General features: G+C 37.0%; 1 protein-coding gene across 1 annotated transcript in view; it reads left to right on the top strand.

Moving 5' to 3' along the window:
- The window catches only part of SDCCAG8 (SHH signaling and ciliogenesis regulator SDCCAG8), a gene marked incomplete at its 5' end in the record, with an annotated part of 265,292 nt that overhangs the window by 55,203 nt on the left and 190,335 nt on the right, over nucleotides 1-19,754 (top strand). Inside the window, one exon of the mRNA XM_079726777.1 lies at nucleotides 9,171-9,309. Within this exon, the coding sequence (XP_079582903.1) occupies nucleotides 9,171-9,309 (139 nt within the window). The remainder of the gene's footprint in view (nucleotides 1-9,170; nucleotides 9,310-19,754) is intronic.

The following is a 19,754-nucleotide window of genomic DNA, read 5'->3' as shown; positions in this document are numbered from 1 at the left end:
ATTAACTGACCACGTAAGCATGGGTTTATTTCTGGGCTCTCTATTCTGTTCCATTGGTCTATGTGTCCATTTTTGTGCCAGTACCATATTGTTTTGATTACTGTAGCTTTGTAGTATGGTTTGAAATCAGGGAGTGTGATACCTTCATCTCTATTCTTCTTTCTCAACATTGTTTTGGCTATTCAGGGTCTTTTGTGTTTCCAAACATATTTTAGAATTATTTTCTCTGGTTCTGTGAAAAATGCCATTGGCATCTTGATAGGGATTGCATTGAATCTGTAGATTACCTTGAGTACTATGGACATTTTAACAATATTAATTCTTTCAATCCATGAACAGGGGATATATTTCCATTTTTTCTGCCATCTTCAGTTTCTTTCATTAGTGTTTTATAGCTGTCCAATTATAGGTCTTTTACCTGCTTAGTTAGATTTATTTCTAGGTATTTTATTCTTTTTAATGCGATGGGAAACTGAATTGTTTTCTTAATTGCTCTTTCTGATAGTTTATTGTTAATGTATAGAAATTCAGCAGATTTCTGTATATTAATTTTGTATCCTAGAACTTTACTGACTTCATTGATGACTATTATTTTTTTGGTGGCATCTTGGGGATTTTTTACATATAGTATCACGTGACCTGCAAACAATGACAGTTTTACTTCTTCCTTTCCAATTTGGATTCCTTTTATTTCTTGTCTGATTGCTGTGGCTAGGACTTCCAATACTATGTTGAATAAAAGTAGTGAGAGTCAAAATTAAATAAGTTGACTGTGTAGAATAAGTGGAGCTGCAAGTATCATCTCACACCAGTCAGAATGGCCATCTTCAAAAAATCTACAAACAATAAATGCTGGAGAGGGTGTGGATAAAAGGGAACCTTCATACACTGCTGGTGGGAATGCAAATTGATACAGCCACTATGGAGAACAGTATGGAGGTTCCTTAAAAAACTAAAAATAGAACTACCATATGACCTAGCAATCCCACTACTGGGCATATACACTGAGAAAACCATAATTCAAAAAGAGTCATGTACCACAATGTTCATTGCAGCTCTACTTACAATAGTCAGGACTTGGAAGCCACGTAAGTGTCTATTGACAGATGAATGGATAAAGAAGATGTGGCACATGTATACAATAGAATATTACTCAGCCATAAAAAGAAATGAAATTGAGTTATTTGTAGTGAGGTGGATGGACCTAGAGTCTGTCATACAGAGTGAAGTAAGTCAGAAAGAGAAAAACAAATACTGTATGCTAACACATATATATGGAATCTAAGAAAAAAAATGTCATGAAGAACCTTGAGGCAAGACGGGAATAAAGACACAGGCCTACTAGAGAATGGACTTGAAGATATGGGGAGGGGGAAGGGTAAGCTGGGACAAAGTGAGAGAGTGGCATGGACATATATACGCTACCGAACGTAAAATAGCTAGCTAGTGGGAAGCAGCCGCATAGCACAGGGAGATCAGCTTGGTGCTTTGTGACCACATAGAGGGGTGGGATAGGGAGGGTGGGAGGGAGGGAGACGCAAGAGGGAAGAGATATGGGAACATATGTATATGTATAACTGATTCACTTTGTTATAAAGCAGAAACTAACACACCATTTGTAAAGCAATTATACTTCAGTAAAGATGTTAAAAAAAATATTACTCAGCCATAAAAAGAAACGAAATTGAGTTATTTGTAGTGAGGTGGATGCACCTAGAGTCTGTCATACAGAGTGAAGTAAGTCAGAAAGAGAAAAACAAATACTGTATGCTAACACATATATATGGAATCTAAGAAAAAAAAAAAAGGTCATGAACCTAGGGGCAAGACGGGAATAAAGATGCAGACCTACTAGAGAGTGGACTTGAGGGCATGGGGAGCAGGAAGGGTAAGCTGGGACAAAGTGAGAGAGTGGCATGGACATATATACATTACCAAATGTAAAATAGATAGCTCGTGGGAAGCAGTCACATAGCACAGGGAGATCAGCTCAGTGCTTTGTGACCAGCTGGGAGGGTGGGAGGGAGGGAGATGCAAGAGGGAAGAGATATGGGGATATATGTATATGTATAACTGATTCACTTTGTTATAAAGCAGAAACTAACACAGCATTGTAAAGCAATTATACTCCAATAAAAATGTTAAAAAAACAAAACAAAACCAACGCAGCCAAAATAAATAAATAAATAAATTTATTAAAAAAAAAAAAAAAAAGAAGTAAGGGTGCCTGTTAAGCAACGATTGGCTGGGGCTTGAAATGATTGCTTAGTTACAAGGAGGGACCTTGAGACCATCAGGTTGCAGGTGGCAGCTGCCACCAGATACTGTTTTGAGAATAGGTGGTGGTGTCCTTGAGTCTGATACTGTGATAGGGAAGAACAAATCTGACTCCATATAAAATTTGTTCCTTTTATTTTAACCTTTGTATTCTATGGCTTTTGTTTCAAGTTAATAATGTTGCCTGTAGCCTAAAGTATACAGGATAGCGCATTCTCAAGGCTCTGACCTTTAAGAGTATAACAGTTTTCCATTCATATAGAGATAAAAAGTTGAAAAACAGAGAGTAACATTTGTTTTGTTGGAGGTTTACAGGAACATTGTGACCTAACCTTCATGGACAAAGGATTCCTGCACCAAGAAGTTTGCAACAACCAAGCTCACCCCTCCCTCAGCTTGCCCTTAAAAATATTTTGCTGAAACCGTTCAGGGAGTTAGGGTTTTTGGGGGGATCAGTCCCCCATTTTCCTTGCATGGCCCTGCAATAAACCTTTCTCTGCTCCCCCTGCCCCCCCCAAAAAAAATAGTGGTGAGAGTGAGAATCCTTGTCTTATTCCTGATCTTAGAGGAAATGCTTTCTGCTTTTCACTGTTGATTGTGATGTTAGTTGTGGGCTTATCATATATGGCCCTTATTATGTTGAGGTATGTTCCCTCTAAACGTATTTTCTGGAGAGGTTTTATTATAAATGAATGTTGAATTTTGTCAGAAAGCTTTTTCTGCATCTACTGAGATGATCATATGGTTTTTATTCTTCAGTTTGTTAATGTGATGTATCACACTGATTGATTTGCAGATATTGAAAAATCCTTTCATTCCTAGGATAAATCCCATTTGATCATGGTGTATGATCCTTTTAATGTATTGTTGGATTTGGTTTGCTAGTATTTTGCTGAGGGTATTTAATTTCCATCTAGGTTCTTCAGTCTGGTTTTGGTGTCAGGGTGATGCTGGCCTCATAAAATGGGCTTGGAAGAGTTCCTTCCTCTGCAGTTTTTTTGGAATAGTTTGAGAAGCATAGGTATTAACTCTTCTCTGAACATATGGTAGAATTTACCTGTGAAGCCACCTGGTCCTGGACTTTGGTTTGTTGGGAGATTTTTTAAATTACTAATTCAATTTCATTATGAGTAATTGGTCTATTCATATGTTCTATTTCTTTCTGGTTCAGTATTGGGAGATTGTACATTTCTGGGAATTTGCCCATTTCTTCTGGGTTGTTCATTTTATTGGCATAATATTGTTCATAATAATTTACTATAATCCTTTGGGTTTCTGTGGTGTTGGTTGTAACTTCTCATTCATCTTTTCTATTGTTGTTTTAGTCTCTATTTCGTTTATTTCTACTCTGATCTTCATGATTTCTATCCTTCAGCTAACTTTGGCTTTTGTTCTTTTTTTTCTACTACCTTTAGGTATAAGGTTAGGTTATTTATTTGAGATTTTTCTTGTTTTCTGAAGTAGGTTTGTATCTCTATAAAATTCCCTCTTAGAACTGCTTTTGCTGCATCCCATAGATTTTGGATCATTGTGTTTTCATTTTCCTTTATCTACAGATATTTTTTATTTCTTCTTTGATATCTTCAGTGGCCCATTGGTTGTTTTTAGCATATTGTTTATACTCCATGTATTTGTGTTTTTTGTAGTTTTTTTTTTTCATAGGTGATTTCAAGGTCAGAAAAGATGCTTGATATGATTTCAATTTTTTTTTAATTTACTGAGGCTTGTTTCATGTCCTAGCATGTGATCTGTCCTGGAGAATGGAAAGAATGTATAATCTGCTGGTTTTGGATGAAATGTTCCACATATATCTATTAAGTTATTTGGTCTAATGTATCATATAAGGACAGTGTTCCCTTATTGATTTTTCTGTTTGGATGATCTGTCCATTGATTTAAGTGGGATATTAAGGTCCACTTCTATTATTGTGTCAGTAGCTCCCTTTACGGTTGTTAATATTTGCTTTATGTATTTAGGTGCTCCTATGTTGGGTGCATATATAGTTATACTTGTTATATCATCTTCTTGGATCAATCCCTTGATCGTTATATAATGTCCTTCTTTGTCTCTTGTTACACTCTTTGTTTTGAAGTCTATTTTGTCTGATAAAAGTATTGTGCTCCCGGCTTTGTTTTGATTTTCATTTGCATGGGTTATCTTCTTCCATCCTCTCACTTTCAATCTGTGTGTGTCTTTAGATCTGAAATGAGTTTCTTGTAAGCAGCATATATACAGGTGTTGTTTCTGTATCCATTCAACCACTCTATGTCTTTAGATTGGAGGCTTTAGTCCATTTACGTTTAAAATAATTAGTGATAAGTCTGTATTCATTGCCATTTTGTTAATTGTTTTGGGGTTATTCTTGAAGTTCTTTTCTGTCCCTTCTTCTTTGCTATTTTCCTTTTTCATTTTATGACTATTTTTAGTTTCTTGTTTGTACTTCTTTCTCATTTGTGTGTGTGTGTCTACTACTCTGTCTTCCAGTTTGCTGATATTTCCTATGTATTATCTAACCTACTATTGATTCCTTCTAGTGTATTTTTAAATTTCAGTTATATATTCTTCAGCTCTGTTTGATTCTTTTTGTATTTTCTAAGTTTTTGTTAAACATCTTCCTGTGTTCATCCACTTTCCTCCCAAATTCATTGTGCATGTTTATGATCATTACCTTGAACTCTTTATTAGAGACTGCTTATCTCCACTTCACCTAGTTCTTCTTTGCAACTTTTATCTTATTTTAAAAGATATTCATTCTGTTATTATTCAAGGAAATACCATTTTAAAAATGCCAACTATCAAATTGGTGAACATTTAAAAAAGGTCTCAAGAATGATGAGGCTATGAATAAGTGTGTATTTTCATACCCTGCTGGTGGAACTATAAATTGACACTACTTTGAAGGGTAATTTGGCACTATTCATTAATATTTAAATTATGTATTACACATTTCAAAATCTACCATAGAGAATGTATGTATGTGCATAATGGGGCATTTGTAGGAACTCTTTTTGCAGCATTATTTGTGATGGTATCATGATATTGTGATTTAATAAGAAATATGTATTTTGGTCTTCATCTCCTGTTTCTTGCATAGAGCTCCTAAAACTCTTGTATTTTTCTAAGTGGTAAAAGTAATAGGTACATATTTTGTACTAGTATTTGGGTTTTGTCCCCTGCTTCTGAAATAGGTTGTTATTCTTAAGAAGCCCATTTCAACCACTCCTGAGTTTATGTTAAGTAGATGACTTTTGGAAACCCACTAAGGATGGGAGTGCTGGTTGCCACAGAAACCATCCATATGATTAGAAGATTGGAATTTTCTGTCTCTACTCCCCAACCTTTAGGAAGGGGAAGGGCTGGAGATGGAGTCCAGTCACAAATGGCAGTGATTTAATCAAGCATGCCTATGGAACTTCTATAAAAACCCTAAACAATGGAGTTTAGGGAGCTTCTGGATTGGTCAAAACATTGAGGTGGTAGAGGGTGACACTCCCAGACAGGGCATGGAAGGTCCACACCCCTTCCCACATACCTTGCCCTAGGCATCTCTTCTGTTTATGTGTTCATGAGTTGGGTCTTTTATGATAAAGGGGAAATAGTAAGGAAAACACTTTCCTCAGTTCTGTGAACTGTTCTAGCAAAGTATTTAATCCTAGAAGGGGTCATGGGAGCCCATGATTTCTGGCCAGTTGGTCAGAGATACAAGATACCTGGGACTTGCAGTTGGCACCTAAAGTGGAGGACAGTTTTGTGGGACTGAGCCTTAACCTGTGGGGTCTGCACCAACTCCAGGCAGATAGTGTCAGAATTGAGTTAGTGTCCACTGAGAATTAAGAGAAGTGCTGTATGTGGAAAACCTACACATGTGGTATCAGAAGTGTTGTGAATACAGAAACTGGGTGTAGGAGAAAACAAGAGGTTTTTCTTTTAGATGTGAACAACCTAAATATCCTTCAAAGAAGAATAACTAAACTGCAGTTGAGATAACTATGAAATTTTATGCACAGCCAAAAAAAATGATTGAAGTAGATCTATATGTACTAATGTGGGACTAAGCTCCAAAATATGTTGTTGAAGGAAAAAAATAAAACAAGATGAGAAAGACATACCTGGTATGAAACTGTTTGTATTCTTTCAGAGGTCCATTCACAACCTTATTATATATTTTCTCCAGGTTCATACATATGCATAGAAAAAGATATGAAAGAATAAACACAATATTTAACAGTGATTACCACTGGAGAAGTAGAAGAAGGCATTGAAATGGAAAGTATGTGTTAAATAGGTCTCTAACCATATTGGTAATTAATTTATTATAAGGAGAAAGTAATGAAAATTAATTTTTAAATGGAAAAAGCATATTCAAAGTCATGCAGATAAAGAGGATAGTCTAAGATAAACTAAATCTGACAAAACCAATCAACAAATAAAAAACTTTTTTCCCCCTATTATATAGCATTTCATATTATCCTTTTAGGTCATGAGAAAAATATTTTGAAAGGAAGCTACAGTGTTTACATTGATTCCAAGTCTGGCAGTCATTTAGAAATTAGATTCTTGCTCAGTTATATATTTCTTTGTCTCTATCCTAAATTTCAGCTCTTAGCCTCTTAAAATAAATGTTAACCTTCTCAGTTCGGTTTTCTGCTTTGTCAGCATGTCATTGGCTCATGTTCTACCTTAATAACAGTATACTATGGAAGGTTTCTGCTTTTATTATAAATGAAAATCTTTGTCTATATGACCTAAGCTGGTGTTCAGTTTCTTTCAGTTTACTAATGCAGAATGCTGAATACTGAGTGTATGCTGACTTTGAAGAGTGACCAAAACTTTTTACGTTTGGATTTCTAGTTTGAAACATAATTAGAAGACTGAACCCTCAAAGAACTGTATCATAGTATTTCCTGCATGACTCTAATATGGATTTTTAAAAAGTTATATCCCAAATATGATAAATCAAAAGAGTTGCCTGGTCTCTATTCAAAATGTAGTATTGTAACACTAGTTTTAAGCTACGTTGTTGATTTTTTAGCATGTAATTTATTGACTCTGTGACATAACATTGGGCAGCTGAAAAGGAGAGGATCAGGCACAACTTGGAGACCAGACAACCCATATGTTTGTGGTGCTTTGTTAGGGCACTTGGGAGTTTTTGGAGAGAATACTTAATGGCTGCTGAGTACATTGGATATAATTTAAAAGTTGGTTTGAAGTCCTTATAGTATTTTTTAATTTCTGCCTTCCACTCAGACCTCATTATGTCATGAAGTAGGTAAGAGCAATAATAACCGCTCTTTCTTTCTTAATGATCAAAATACTTTCAAATGGGAACTGCTTTATATTAAATTCCTTTCTGTAGCTCATAGTGCCTTGGAAGAGCTTCAATGTACTTTTCAGACAGGAGAAATGATTACTACTGTACTATCCTGGGACTTCAGTCCAGCTTGTGACTTGGGGCTGTTTGATTGGCAATCTTCTGTATAGCTGGCTTTGAAAGACTATGAATAGGAACTTCCCAGAAATGAGGAAGAAGGAAATGTTGTAGTTAGCCCTCTAGACTTTCTTTTTAAAAACAGTGATAATACTTATTAACAATGCTTAATAAAGCTTAAAACTGCTAGCAACTGTGGAATAACTTAAGAATTAAAGGCACTTCTTAGGCAGTCCATATTTCAAGATGAAGCTCATGTATATATCAGCCCAACTCTCTCTTTTCCTTATTTTAAACATTGGCCAAGATTATTCAGGGACTTTCTCCTTTTTGCTCTGATTGTTACACTAGGCTCCTTAAATACTACATGCTCGTTAGTTCATCCCAGAACTGACACCCATGCTTCTTACCTCATCTTCTGTCTCAGCTGCTCTTTCATCTGGATCATGATGGCATGTTACAGGGTTAATGCTGTATTGCTTGTTTTGTTTGAAAAACTCCTTGATCATATTCATCAAAATATTCCCATGGTATTTTTAAGCAGTTAAAGAACTTTTGCCTTGGAAGATGGTAGCTTGGAGAACTGCCCTCTCATTCTCACATCATGTAAATTTGTAAAATTTCCCATTGTGAGAGGCTCACTCAGGCCTGGCATTGGGCTGGCCATGTAGACTTTTATATGGATTTATTTAATCCATAAGATTGGATCCTTACTATTTTACATGCCAACGCATTTTGGCATTCAGTTCAATTCTATCCCCAAGAAATAGCTTAGCCTAGGGTACTTCTGAAAATTGCTAAGGAAGGGATGGATCTAGGCAAGTGTCAAAACCCGTGGGATAAGATTTTGTAAAATAATGAACATTATATGTGTAACCAGGGCACTTGAGTGATTCAACAGTACTACCCATTGAAAGAAGAAATATGTTCATAAGTAGGTGAAAGTTTTTAATTCATAGAGAAGGGTGAAAAAGAGGATTGTGAAGGAAGATGAAAAGGAAAGGACATATGTTTGTTCTAGCAGAGAGGAGACTCGGCAGTGTAAACAAAATCTCAGTAGTCCCTTCTTACCATGGTTACTTCTACTTTGAAGTACAATCCCCACCTTCCCTACTTTATTACTTTTTTCTCCTTTTCTTCCCCCCACCTTTTTAATTTTTAAATTAATTTCCTCTTTTTTGGGCTTCCCTCTCCAGCCCTCAGTGTGCCAGTCCTCTCTATAATTGGTTATTATCCCACGTGGATGCAGTCCTGCCATGAACGCTCACGGCTTTTCTGGCTGCTCTGCCTGCCCCTCACCAAGTGAGGACAGAGGGTCTTTCTCTGGGGTGTGCTTGAATATGTGCTGAGCTGGCCTGCCCTGGCTCTTCTTCTAATACATATTAATGCTTTTTTTTCCTGACGTATGAATACACGATCATTTGATCATTTGTTGTTTTCAATGTTCTTTTTGTGCTGACAGAGAAAGAGATGACTTAATGTCTGCACTAGTTTCTGTGAGGAGCAGCTTGACAGAGGTGCAGCAAAGAGAAGTCAGTGCTTATGAGCAGGTGAAACAAGCTGTGCAAATGACTGAGGAGGCCAACTTTGAGAAAACCAAGGCAAGTCTAATAAAATTAAAACAAAAGCATGCCATAATTGCCTTTTTTTTTCTTTTCTGAGTATTTGTTTGGTTATTCTCCATAACTAAACCCTTTTTTCCAAACACACAAAGTGAATACCAGTTCGTTAATGTTGACTTTCTAAATTAAACAAATTTGCTCTTTGGAGAATTCTTATTCCCCTGCAAATTCTCTTGCTGTATCACTATTGAAAGAATAGTATTATGATGTGATACAGTACTGTGAGAGACTTGTATGCTTAATTTTTTTATTTGCCGATAACTTTTAATGCTAAGTGAAACTATTAGCACCCATAGTCACCCATTTGTGTATGCTCATGTATGTGAAGACAGATGTTTTTCCTCTATACCTGGGATAAGTTTGAGAACATCCAGATATGCCACAATAATAATATATGTGTACTTAATAGCATCTTTAGCTATGAGTCTGTATCCATGGTGTGCTTAAGTCAAACACATTTAATGATAATGATAATGACAGTAATAGTTAACACTTAGTGATCAGGCAGTGTTCTAAGCACTTTGAATAGTAGGAGGTTACTGATGATTCATTGCTGTGTTTGGGGGCCACACCTTAAACCATTAAAGTTGCTATGTATTTTCCCTAAACACACTAGCCACGCTTCAAGTACTTAGTAGCCACATGTAGCTAGTGATTACTGTATTGGTCAGTGCAGATATAGAACATTTCCATTATCACAAAAAATGCTTTAGATAGCATTGGTCTAAGCCATATATAGCATCACTATTTTATTAAACTATTGGGCTAATCAACTTTATATTAAGCTGCTCCTCAGTCATTGCCTTACCCATTTATCTCTATCCAGATCATCTTTAACTCTTCCTAGACCATTTGACCCTCATAATGCCCCTATGCCTTTTGAAACTTATATTCATTCTGACCAAATGCCGTAACGTATTTTGTTTCCTCAAACACTCTTACTTCTTCATTTGGAGACTGACTCTAGCTGTCCCTTGCTGATGTTATGACCCTCAAAACCTCCAGTGAAGCCCTTTGCTGTTCATTTCATCTCATGTGGCTGTGATGGAGGGGTCAGCATTCATATCACCCCATACTGCTGTTTCCAGGCCTTTGCTTTCGTACCTACTCCTAACTCCTCTTTGAAATTAGTTTACCACTTCTCTTTGAAATCATCATTGATTCTTCTCTCCCTAATTTTAATCAATATAAACTCTCAATCTAGAAGACACTATTTGACATTTTTTTTAAAGAAAATCATCCATCACTTGGGTTTATAAAATAGTTGTAAGATCTTTGACACTTTTTAAGAGCTTTAGCCTCTGACACTTTTCCCCCTTGTCACGTCCTTTCAGGCTGCTATAACAAAGACACCTTAGACAGGGTGGCTTAAACAACAAACACTTATTTCTCACAGTTCTGGGAAGTCCAAGATCAAGGCACCAGTAGATTCAGTGTTTGGTGAGAGCTCACTTTCTGGTTCATAAACAGCTGACTTCTCACTGTGTCTTCACATGGTGGAAGGGGCAAGGGAACTCTTTGAAGTCTATTTTATAAGGGCACTAATCCCATTCATGAGGGCTCCACCTTCATGACCCAATCACCTCCCATAGGGCCCACCATCTAATTCCATCATATTGGGGGTTAGATTTCTACATGTGACTTTTGGAGAGGCACACACATTCAGTCCATAGCAACCTCTACTTTATCTCTTTTCATCATTCTGAAAGGTTTCCACATCCATACTGTTAACATATGCAACATCTTAGTCCCAACACACCTTGCTTTCCTTAACTCTAACATTTTCTCTGTTCTTCTGTAACTCCCACATGAACTGAAGGGTCCACGAGATCTCAAACTCTAAAACTGATCTCTCTGACCAGAGCCTTTTCTCTTCCTCCCTATCTCAGTTAAATCTACTTAGTGTCCTCATAACTGCCTCCAGTTCTTCTACCTCCTCTCGTATCTCATTTTATCTATTATCTTCAGGCTGTTCCTCTTCCCTTTCCATTTAGATGTGAATTTTATGATCTCAAAATAAATTCATTATATTCACTTCATCAAAACAGCTGTGTTGTATACTCACTGAATGGCACTTTTGTCCACTGTCATGCCCTGATTGGGAACTGGATGTCATCCTCTCCTTTGGCTTCCAACCAATCACTAAATAGGAGTTTTAATCCCTGAAGTTTGCTTGAATTCTTTCCTCACTGTCACCTTTCTTGTTCAGGATACCATAATCTCTGGATTCATGAATTATAACATCCCTTGTCTCTTTTCCTTCACTCCATTCCCTACAATGCAGCTAGAAGTGATCTTTCTTCAAAGCAGATTTGATCATGTGACTCTCTGATTTAAAATCCATCAGTGATTTCCCACTGCCTTCAGGGTAATCTCCAAACTACTTCACATGCTTATGAGGTCTGTCCTAATGTGCTTCCTTTCGACCTTTAGTGTCACTTTTTACTCTCCTCCAACAGACTCAGCCCCTGTCAGCTTGGAAAGGCAGTAGAATTTAGAGGTTGGTCATGGTCTTAGTAGAGTTAGCGAGACCTAGATTCAACTTCCAGCTCCACCATTCACCAGCTGTGTGACCTTGGGCAAGTTATTTAATTCTCTGTGCCTCAGTTTTTCTTCATCTGTGAAATGGAAATAATATCTGACACATAGGATTTTAATGAGGACTGTATTTTAAAATTTATATCTGTTATAGAAACTCTAAGTAGTTGTGGTGATGGTGATGGCTATTAATCCCTGTGTTTATGCCATGCTTTTTCTAGCCTCTGGGTCTCTGTACATGCCGTGCAAATTCTTCTCCACACCATTGCTTGGATATTTTCTTCATCCTTTATGCCACTGTCTCTAGAAAATCTCTGATCTCCCATGTCTAGATTTGATGTACCTCTTATGTACTTTAAGGACAGGGTTTCTCAACCTTGGCATGATTGACATTTTGATGTACATAATTCTTTGTTTTAGAGATTGTCCTCCATGTTATAGGATATTTAGCAGCATCTCTGGCCTCTACCCACTAGATTCCAGTAGCACATCCCTCTCCCCCAAGTTCTGATAACCAAAGATACCTCCAGACACTGCCAAATGACCCCAAGGGGGGTGGTGCAGAATTGCCCCCAGTTGAGAACTACTCATTACAGCATTTATCAAAATATATTATTGTTGGTTATTTGTCTGTATCTTTCATTAAACTTTAAACTCTCTGGCAGGAAGTAACTTGTCCATCTTGTCACTATTAAACCCCTAGTATCTTACATAGTGTTTGGTAAGTAATAGGTACTCAGTAAATATCCGCTAAGGGAATTGCAGTGCGCTCTCAGTAACACTCTAGAATTCTGTTATTCTTACCTTTCCAATTTAACTACTTTACCAGTGCCACGTGAAAGTTAAGCCAAATCATACATGTTTTTCCTATCATTTTCAGCCTATCGAGTGTTACTGAGGGAAGCCATGTAAGAAAGCAACAGAATGAATTCCACAGGAGAGTAATACTGGTCACGTTCAGTGTATAAGTACTGTTTAGCAATTCTTTTCTTTGCAGTTGACTACCACATAATACTTTTCTAAATTTTATTTTATTTTATATTTTTTAACATCTTTATTGGAGTATAATTGCTTTACATTGGTGTGTTAGTTTCTGCTTTATAACAAAGTGAATCAGCTATACATATACATATATCCCCCCATATCTCCTCCCTCTTGGGCCTCCCTCTGACCCTCCCTATCCCACCCCGCTAGGTGGTCACAAAGCATTGAGCTGATCTCCCTGTGCTATGCAACTGCTTCCCACTAGCTAGCTATTTTACGTTTGGTAGTATATATAAGTCCATACCACTCTCTCACTTCGTCCCAGCTTACCCTTCCCCCTCCCGGTGTCCTCAATCCATTCTCTAGGTCTGTGTCTTTTTTCCTCTCCTGCCCCTAGGTTCTTCAGAACCTTTTTTTTTTTTTTTTTTTTTAGATTCTATATATATGTGTTAGCATACAGTATTTGTTTTTCTCTTCCTGACTTACTTCACGCTGTATGACAGACTCTCTGGCCATCCACCTCACCACAAATAACTCAATTTTGTTTCTTTTTATGGCTGAGTAATATTCCATTGTATATACGTGCCACATCTTCTTTATCCATTAATCTGTCGATGGACACTTAGATTGCTTCCATGTCCTGACTATTGTAAATAGAGCTGCAATGAACATTGTGGTATGTGACTCTTTTTGAATTATGGTTTTCTTAGGGTATATGCCCAGTAGTGGGATTGCTGAGTCATATGGTAATTCTATTTTTAGTTTTTTAAGGAATCTTCATACAGTTCTCCACACTGGCTGTATCAATTTACATTCCCACCAACAGTGCAAGAGGGTTCCCTTTTCTCCATACCCTCTCCAGCATTTATTGTTTGTAAATTTTTTGATGATGGTCATTCTGACCAGTGTGAGGTGATACCTCATTGTAGTTTTGATTTCCACTTCTCTAATGATTAGTGATGTTGAGCATCCTTTCATGTGTTTGTTGGCTATCTGTATATCTTCTTTGGAAAAATGCCTATTTAAGTCTTCTGCCCATTTTTGGATTGGGTTGTTTGATATTGAGTTGTATGAGCTGCTTGTAAATTTTGGAGATTAATCCTTTGTCAGTTGCTTCATTTGCAAATATTTTCTCTCATTCTCAGGGTTGTCTTTTCGTCTTCTTTATGGTTTCCTCTGCTGTGCAAACGCTTTTAAGTTTCATTAGGTCCCATTTGTGTATTTTTATTTTTATTTCTATTACTCTAGGAGGTGGGTCAAAAAGGATCTTGCTGGGATTTATGTCACAGAGTGTTCTGCCTATGTTTTCCTCTAAGAGTTTGATGATGTCTGGCCTTACATTTAGGTCTTTAATCCATTTTGAGCTTATTTTTGTGTATAGTGTTAGGGAGTGTTCTAATTTCATTCTTTTACATGTACCTGTCCAGTTTTCCCAGCACCACTTATTGAAGAAGCTGTCTTTTCTCCATTGTTCATTCTTGCCTCCTTTATCAAAAATAAGGTGACCATATGTGCGTGGGTTTATCTCTGGGCTTTCTATCCTGTTCCATTGATCTATATTTCTGTTTGTGCCAGTACCTTACTGTCTTGATTACTGTAGCTTTGTAGTATAGTCTGAAGTCAGCCTGATTTGTTTTTTCTTTCTCCGTTTTTCGTTCTCAAGATTGCTTTGGCTATTCAGGGTCTTTCGTGTTTCCATACAAATTGTGAAATTTTTTGTTCTACTTCTGTGAAAAATGCCATTGGTAATTTGATAGGGATTGCATTGAATCTGTAGATTGCTTTGGGTAATATAGTCATTTTGACAATGTTGATTCTTCCAATTCAAGAACATGGTATATCTCAAGAACATGGTATATCTCTCCATGTGTTTGTATCATCTTTAATTTCTTTTATCAGTATCTTATAGTTTTCTGCATACAGGTCTTTTGTCTCCTCAAGTAGGTTTATTCCTAGCTATTTTATTCTTTTTGTTGTAGTGGTAAATGGGAGTGTTTCCTTAATTTCTCTTTCAGATTTTTCATCATTAGTGTATAGGAATGCCAGAGATTTCTGTGCATTAATTTTGTAACCTGCCGCCTTACCAAATTCATTGATTAGCTCTAGTAGTTTTCTGGTGGCATCTTTAGGATTCTCTATGTATAGTATCATGTCATCTGCAAGCAGTGACAGCTTTACTTCTTCTTTTCCGATTTGGATTCCTTTTATTTCTTTTTCGTCTCTGATTGCTGTGGCTAAAACTTGCCAAGCTATGTTTAATAACAGTGGTGAGAGTGGACAACCTTGTCTTGTTCCTGATCTTAGTGGAAATTGTTTCAGTTTTTCACCATTGAGAATGATGTTGGCTGTGGGTTTGTCATATATGGCGTTTATTATGTTGAGGTAAGTTCCCTCTATGCCTACTTTCTGGAGGGTTTTTATCATAAATGGGTGTTGAATTTTGTCAAAAGCTTTTTCTGCATCTATTGAGATGTTCATATGGTTTTTCTCCTTCAGTTTCTTCATATCACATTGATTGATTTGCATATATTGAAGAATCCTTGTGTTCCTGAGATAAACCCCACTTGATCATGGTGTATGATCCTTTAAATGTGCTGTTGAATTCTGTTTGCTAGTATTTTGTTGAGGATCTATGTTCATCAGTGATATTGCCCTGTAGTTGCCTTTCTTTGTAACATCTTTGTCTGGTTTTGGTATCAGGGTGATGGTGGCTTTGTAGAATGAGTTTGGGAGTGTTCCTCCCTCTGCTATATTTTGGAATAGTTTGGGAAGGGTAGGTGTTAGCTGTTCTCTAAATGTATGGTAGATTCGCCTGTGAAGCCATCTGGTCCTGGGCTTTTGTTTGTTGGAAGGTTTTTTGTTTTTTTTTTTAATGCGGTATGTGGGCCTCTCACTGTTGTGACCTCTCCGTTTGTGGAACACAGGCTCCGGACACGCAGGCTCAGCGGACATGGCTCACGGAGCCTAGCTGCTCCACGGCATGTGGGATCTTCCAGGACCGGAGCACGAACCTGTGTCCCCTGCATCAGCAGGTGGACTATCAACCACTGCACCACCAGGGAAGCCCTGTTGAAAGATTTTTAATCCCAGTCTCAATTTCAGTGCTTGTGATTGGTTTGTTTATATTTTCTATTTCTTCCTGGTTCAGTCTCAGAAATTTGTGCTTTTCTAAGAATTTGTCCATTTCTTCCAGGTTGTCCATTTTATTGGCATAGAGTTGATTGTAGTAATCTCTCATGATCCTTTGTTTTTCTGCAGTGTCAGTTGTTACTTCTCCTTTTTCATGTCTAATTCTATTGATTTGAGTCTTTTCCCTTTTTTCTTGATGAGTCTGGCTAATGGTTTATCAATTTTGTGTATCTTCTCAAAGAAACAGCTTTTAGTTTTATTGATCTTTGCTATCGTTTCCTTCATTTCTTTTTCATTTATTTCTGATCTGATCTTTATGATTTCTTTCCTTCTGCTAACTTTGGGGTTTTTCTGTTGTTCTTTCTCTAATTGCTTTAGGTGTAAGGTTATGTTGTTTATTTGAGATGTTTCTTGTTTCTTGAGGTAGGATTTTATTGCTATAAACATCCGTCTTAGAACTGCTTTTGCTGCATCCCATAGGTTTTAGGTCATCATGTTTTCATTGTCATTTGTTTCTAGGTATTTTTTGATTTCCTCTTTGATTTCTTAACTGATCTGTTGGTTATTTAGTAGTGTATTGTTTAGCCTCCATGTGTTTGTATTTTTTTTTACAGTTTTTTTTTTTCCTGTAATTGATATCTGCTCTCATAGCATTTTGGTCAGAAAAGATAGTTGATGATTTCAGTTTTCTTAAATTTACCAAGGCTTGATTTGTGACTCAAGGTATGATCGATCCTGGGGAATGTTCCATGAGCGCTTGAGAAGAATATGTATTCTGTTGTTTTTGGATGGAATGTCCATAAATATCAATTACGTCCATCTTGTTTAGTGTATCATTTGAAATTTGTGTTTCCTTATTTATTTTCATTTTGGATGATCTGTCCATTGGTGAAAGTGGGGTGTTAAAGTCCCCTACTATGATTGTGTTACCGTCGATTTCCACTTTTATGGCTGTTAGGATTTGCCTTATGTATTGAGATGCTCCTATGTTGGGTGCATAAATATTTACAATTGTTTTATCTTCTTCTTGGATTGATCCCTTGCTCATTATGTAGTGTCCTTCTTTGTCTCTTGTAATAGTCTTTATTTTAAAGTCTATTTTGTCTGATATAAGAATTGCTACTCCAGCTTTCTTTTGATTTCCATTTGCATGGAATATCTTTTTCCATCCCCTCACTTTCAGTCTGTATGTGTCCCTACGTCTGAAGTGGGTCTCTTGTAGACAGCATATATATGGGTATTGTTTTTGTATCCATTCAGCCATTCTGTGTCTTTTGGCTGAAGCATTTAATCCATTTACATTTAAGGTAATTATCAATATGTATGTTCCTATTATCATTTTCATAATTCTTCTGGGTTTATTAGTGTAGGTCTTTTCCTTCTCTTGTGTTTCCTGCCTAGAGAAGTTTCTTTAGGATTTGTTGTAAAACTGGTTTGGTGGTGCTGAATTCTCTTAGCTTTTGCTTGTCTGTAAAGATTTTAATTTCTCCATCAAATCTGAATGAGATCCTTGCTGGGTAGACTAATCTTGGTTGTAGGTTTTTCTGTTTCATCACTTTAAATATGTCCTGCCACTCCCTTCTGGCTTGCAGAGTTTCTGCTGAAAGATCAGCTGTTAACCTTATGGGGATTCCCTTGTATGTTATTTGTTGTTTATCTCTTGCTGCTTTTAATATTTTTTCTTTGTATTTAATTTTTGATAGTTTGATTAATATGTGTCTTGGTGTGTTTCTCCTTGGATTTATCCTGTATGGGACTCTCTGAGCTTCCTGGAGTTGATTGACTATTTCCTTTCCCATATTAGGGAAGTTTTCAACTATAATCTCTTTAAATATTTTCTCAGTCCCTTTCTTTTTCTCTTCTTTTTCTGGGACCCTTATAATTCGAATCTTGGGGCATTTAATGTTGTCCCCGAAGTCTCTAGGAGCGTCCTCAATTCTTCTCATTTTTTTTTTCTTTATTCTGCTCTGCAGTAATTATTTCCACTATTTTATCTTCCAGGTCACTTATCCGTTCCTCTGCCTCAGTTATTCTGCTATTGATTCCTTTTAGAGAATTTTTCATTTCATGTATTTTGTTGTTCATCATTGTGTCTTTGCTCTTTAGTTCTTCTAGGTCCTTGTTAAACGTTTCTTTTATTTTCTCCATTCTATTGCCAAGATTTTGGATTATCTTTACTATTATTACTCTGAATTCTTTTTCAGGTAGACTGCCTATTTCCTTTTCATTTGTTTGGTATGGTGGGTTTTTACCTTTCTCCTTCATCTGCTGTGTGTTTCTCTGTCTTCTCATTTTGCTTAACTTACTGTGTTTGGGGTCTCGTTTTTGCAGATTTCAGGTTCGTAGTTCCTGCTGTTTTTGGTGTCTACCCTCAGTGGCTACGGTTGGTTCAGTGGATTGTGTAGGCTTCGTGGTGGAGGGGACTTTGCCTGTGTTCTGGTGGATGAGGCTGTATCTTGTCTTTCTGGTGGGCAGTACCACGTCCACTGGTGTATTTTGGGGTGTCTGTGACCTTATTATGATATTAGGCAGCCTGTCTGCTAATGAGTGTGGTTGTGTTCCTGTCTTGCTTGTTGTTTGGCATTGGGTTTCCAGCACTGTAGCTTGCTGATCATTGAGTGGAGCTAGGTCTTAGCGTTGAGATGGAGATCTCTGGGAGAGCTTTCACTGTTTGATATTACATGGAGCCGGGAGGTCTCTGGTGGACCAATGTCCTGAACTCGGCTCTCCCACCTCAGAGGCACAGCCCTGACACCCAGCTGGAGCACCAAGACCCTGTCAGCCACATGGCTCAGAAGAAAAGAGAGGAAAGAAAGAAAGAAAGAAAGAAAAAAGTAAAATAAAATAATTTTATTAAAATAAAAAATTATTAAAAATTTAAAAAATTAAAAAGTAATAAAAAAGAAAGAAAGTAAGACGAGAGCAACCAAACCTAAAAACAAATCCACCAATAACAAGCACTAAAAACTATACAAAAAAACAAAGAAAAAAAACGGATAGATAGAACCCTAGGACAAATGGTAAAAGCAAAACTCTACAGACAAAATCACAGAAAGAAGCATATACATACACAGTCACAAAAAGAAAAGGGAAAAATGTATATATATATATAAAAAAAGGAGGAAGAAAGCAACTGAATCAATAAACAAATCTACCAATGATAATAAACTCTAAATACTAAACTAAGATAAACATAAAACCAGAAACAAATGAGATACAGAAAACAAACCCCAAGTCTACAGTTGCTCCCAAAGTCCACCATCTCAATTTTGGGATGATTCATTGCCTATTCAGGTATTCCACAGATGCAGTATACATCAAGTTGATTGTGGAGATTTAATCTGCTGCTCCTGAGGCTTCTGGGAAAGATTTCCCTTTCTCTTCTTTGGTCGCACAGCTCCTGGGGTTCAGCTTTGGCTTTGGCCCTGCTTCTGTGTGTAGGTCGCCTGAGAGCATCTTTTGGGAAGTCTGATATCTTGTGCCAGCATTCAATATATGTTCTGTAGGAGTTGTTCCACATGTGGATGTATTTCTGATGTATTTGTGGGGAGGCAGGTGATCTCCACGTCTTACTCCTCCACCTTCTTGAAGGTCTCCCTGCCACATGTACTTTAGACTAGACAGGAATGCCACTTTTTTCACTTTCCCAACTCCACTCTTAGCACCTCACTCTCAATAGCTGACCTATTTTACTGAGATCACAACCAACTGACAAGAGCCTCATCAACACGCTCTCATCCCTCAAATGTGTCTTCTCATTTTTTTCTTTCTTA

The sequence above is a fragment of the Hyperoodon ampullatus genome (assembly GCF_949752795.1).
Source record: "Hyperoodon ampullatus genome assembly, chromosome: 2".
In the NCBI taxonomy this organism is placed as follows: domain Eukaryota; kingdom Metazoa; phylum Chordata; class Mammalia; order Artiodactyla; family Ziphiidae; genus Hyperoodon; species Hyperoodon ampullatus.
Note: the sequence above shows the minus strand (reverse complement) of the source record. Positions and strands in the feature narration are given on the sequence as shown.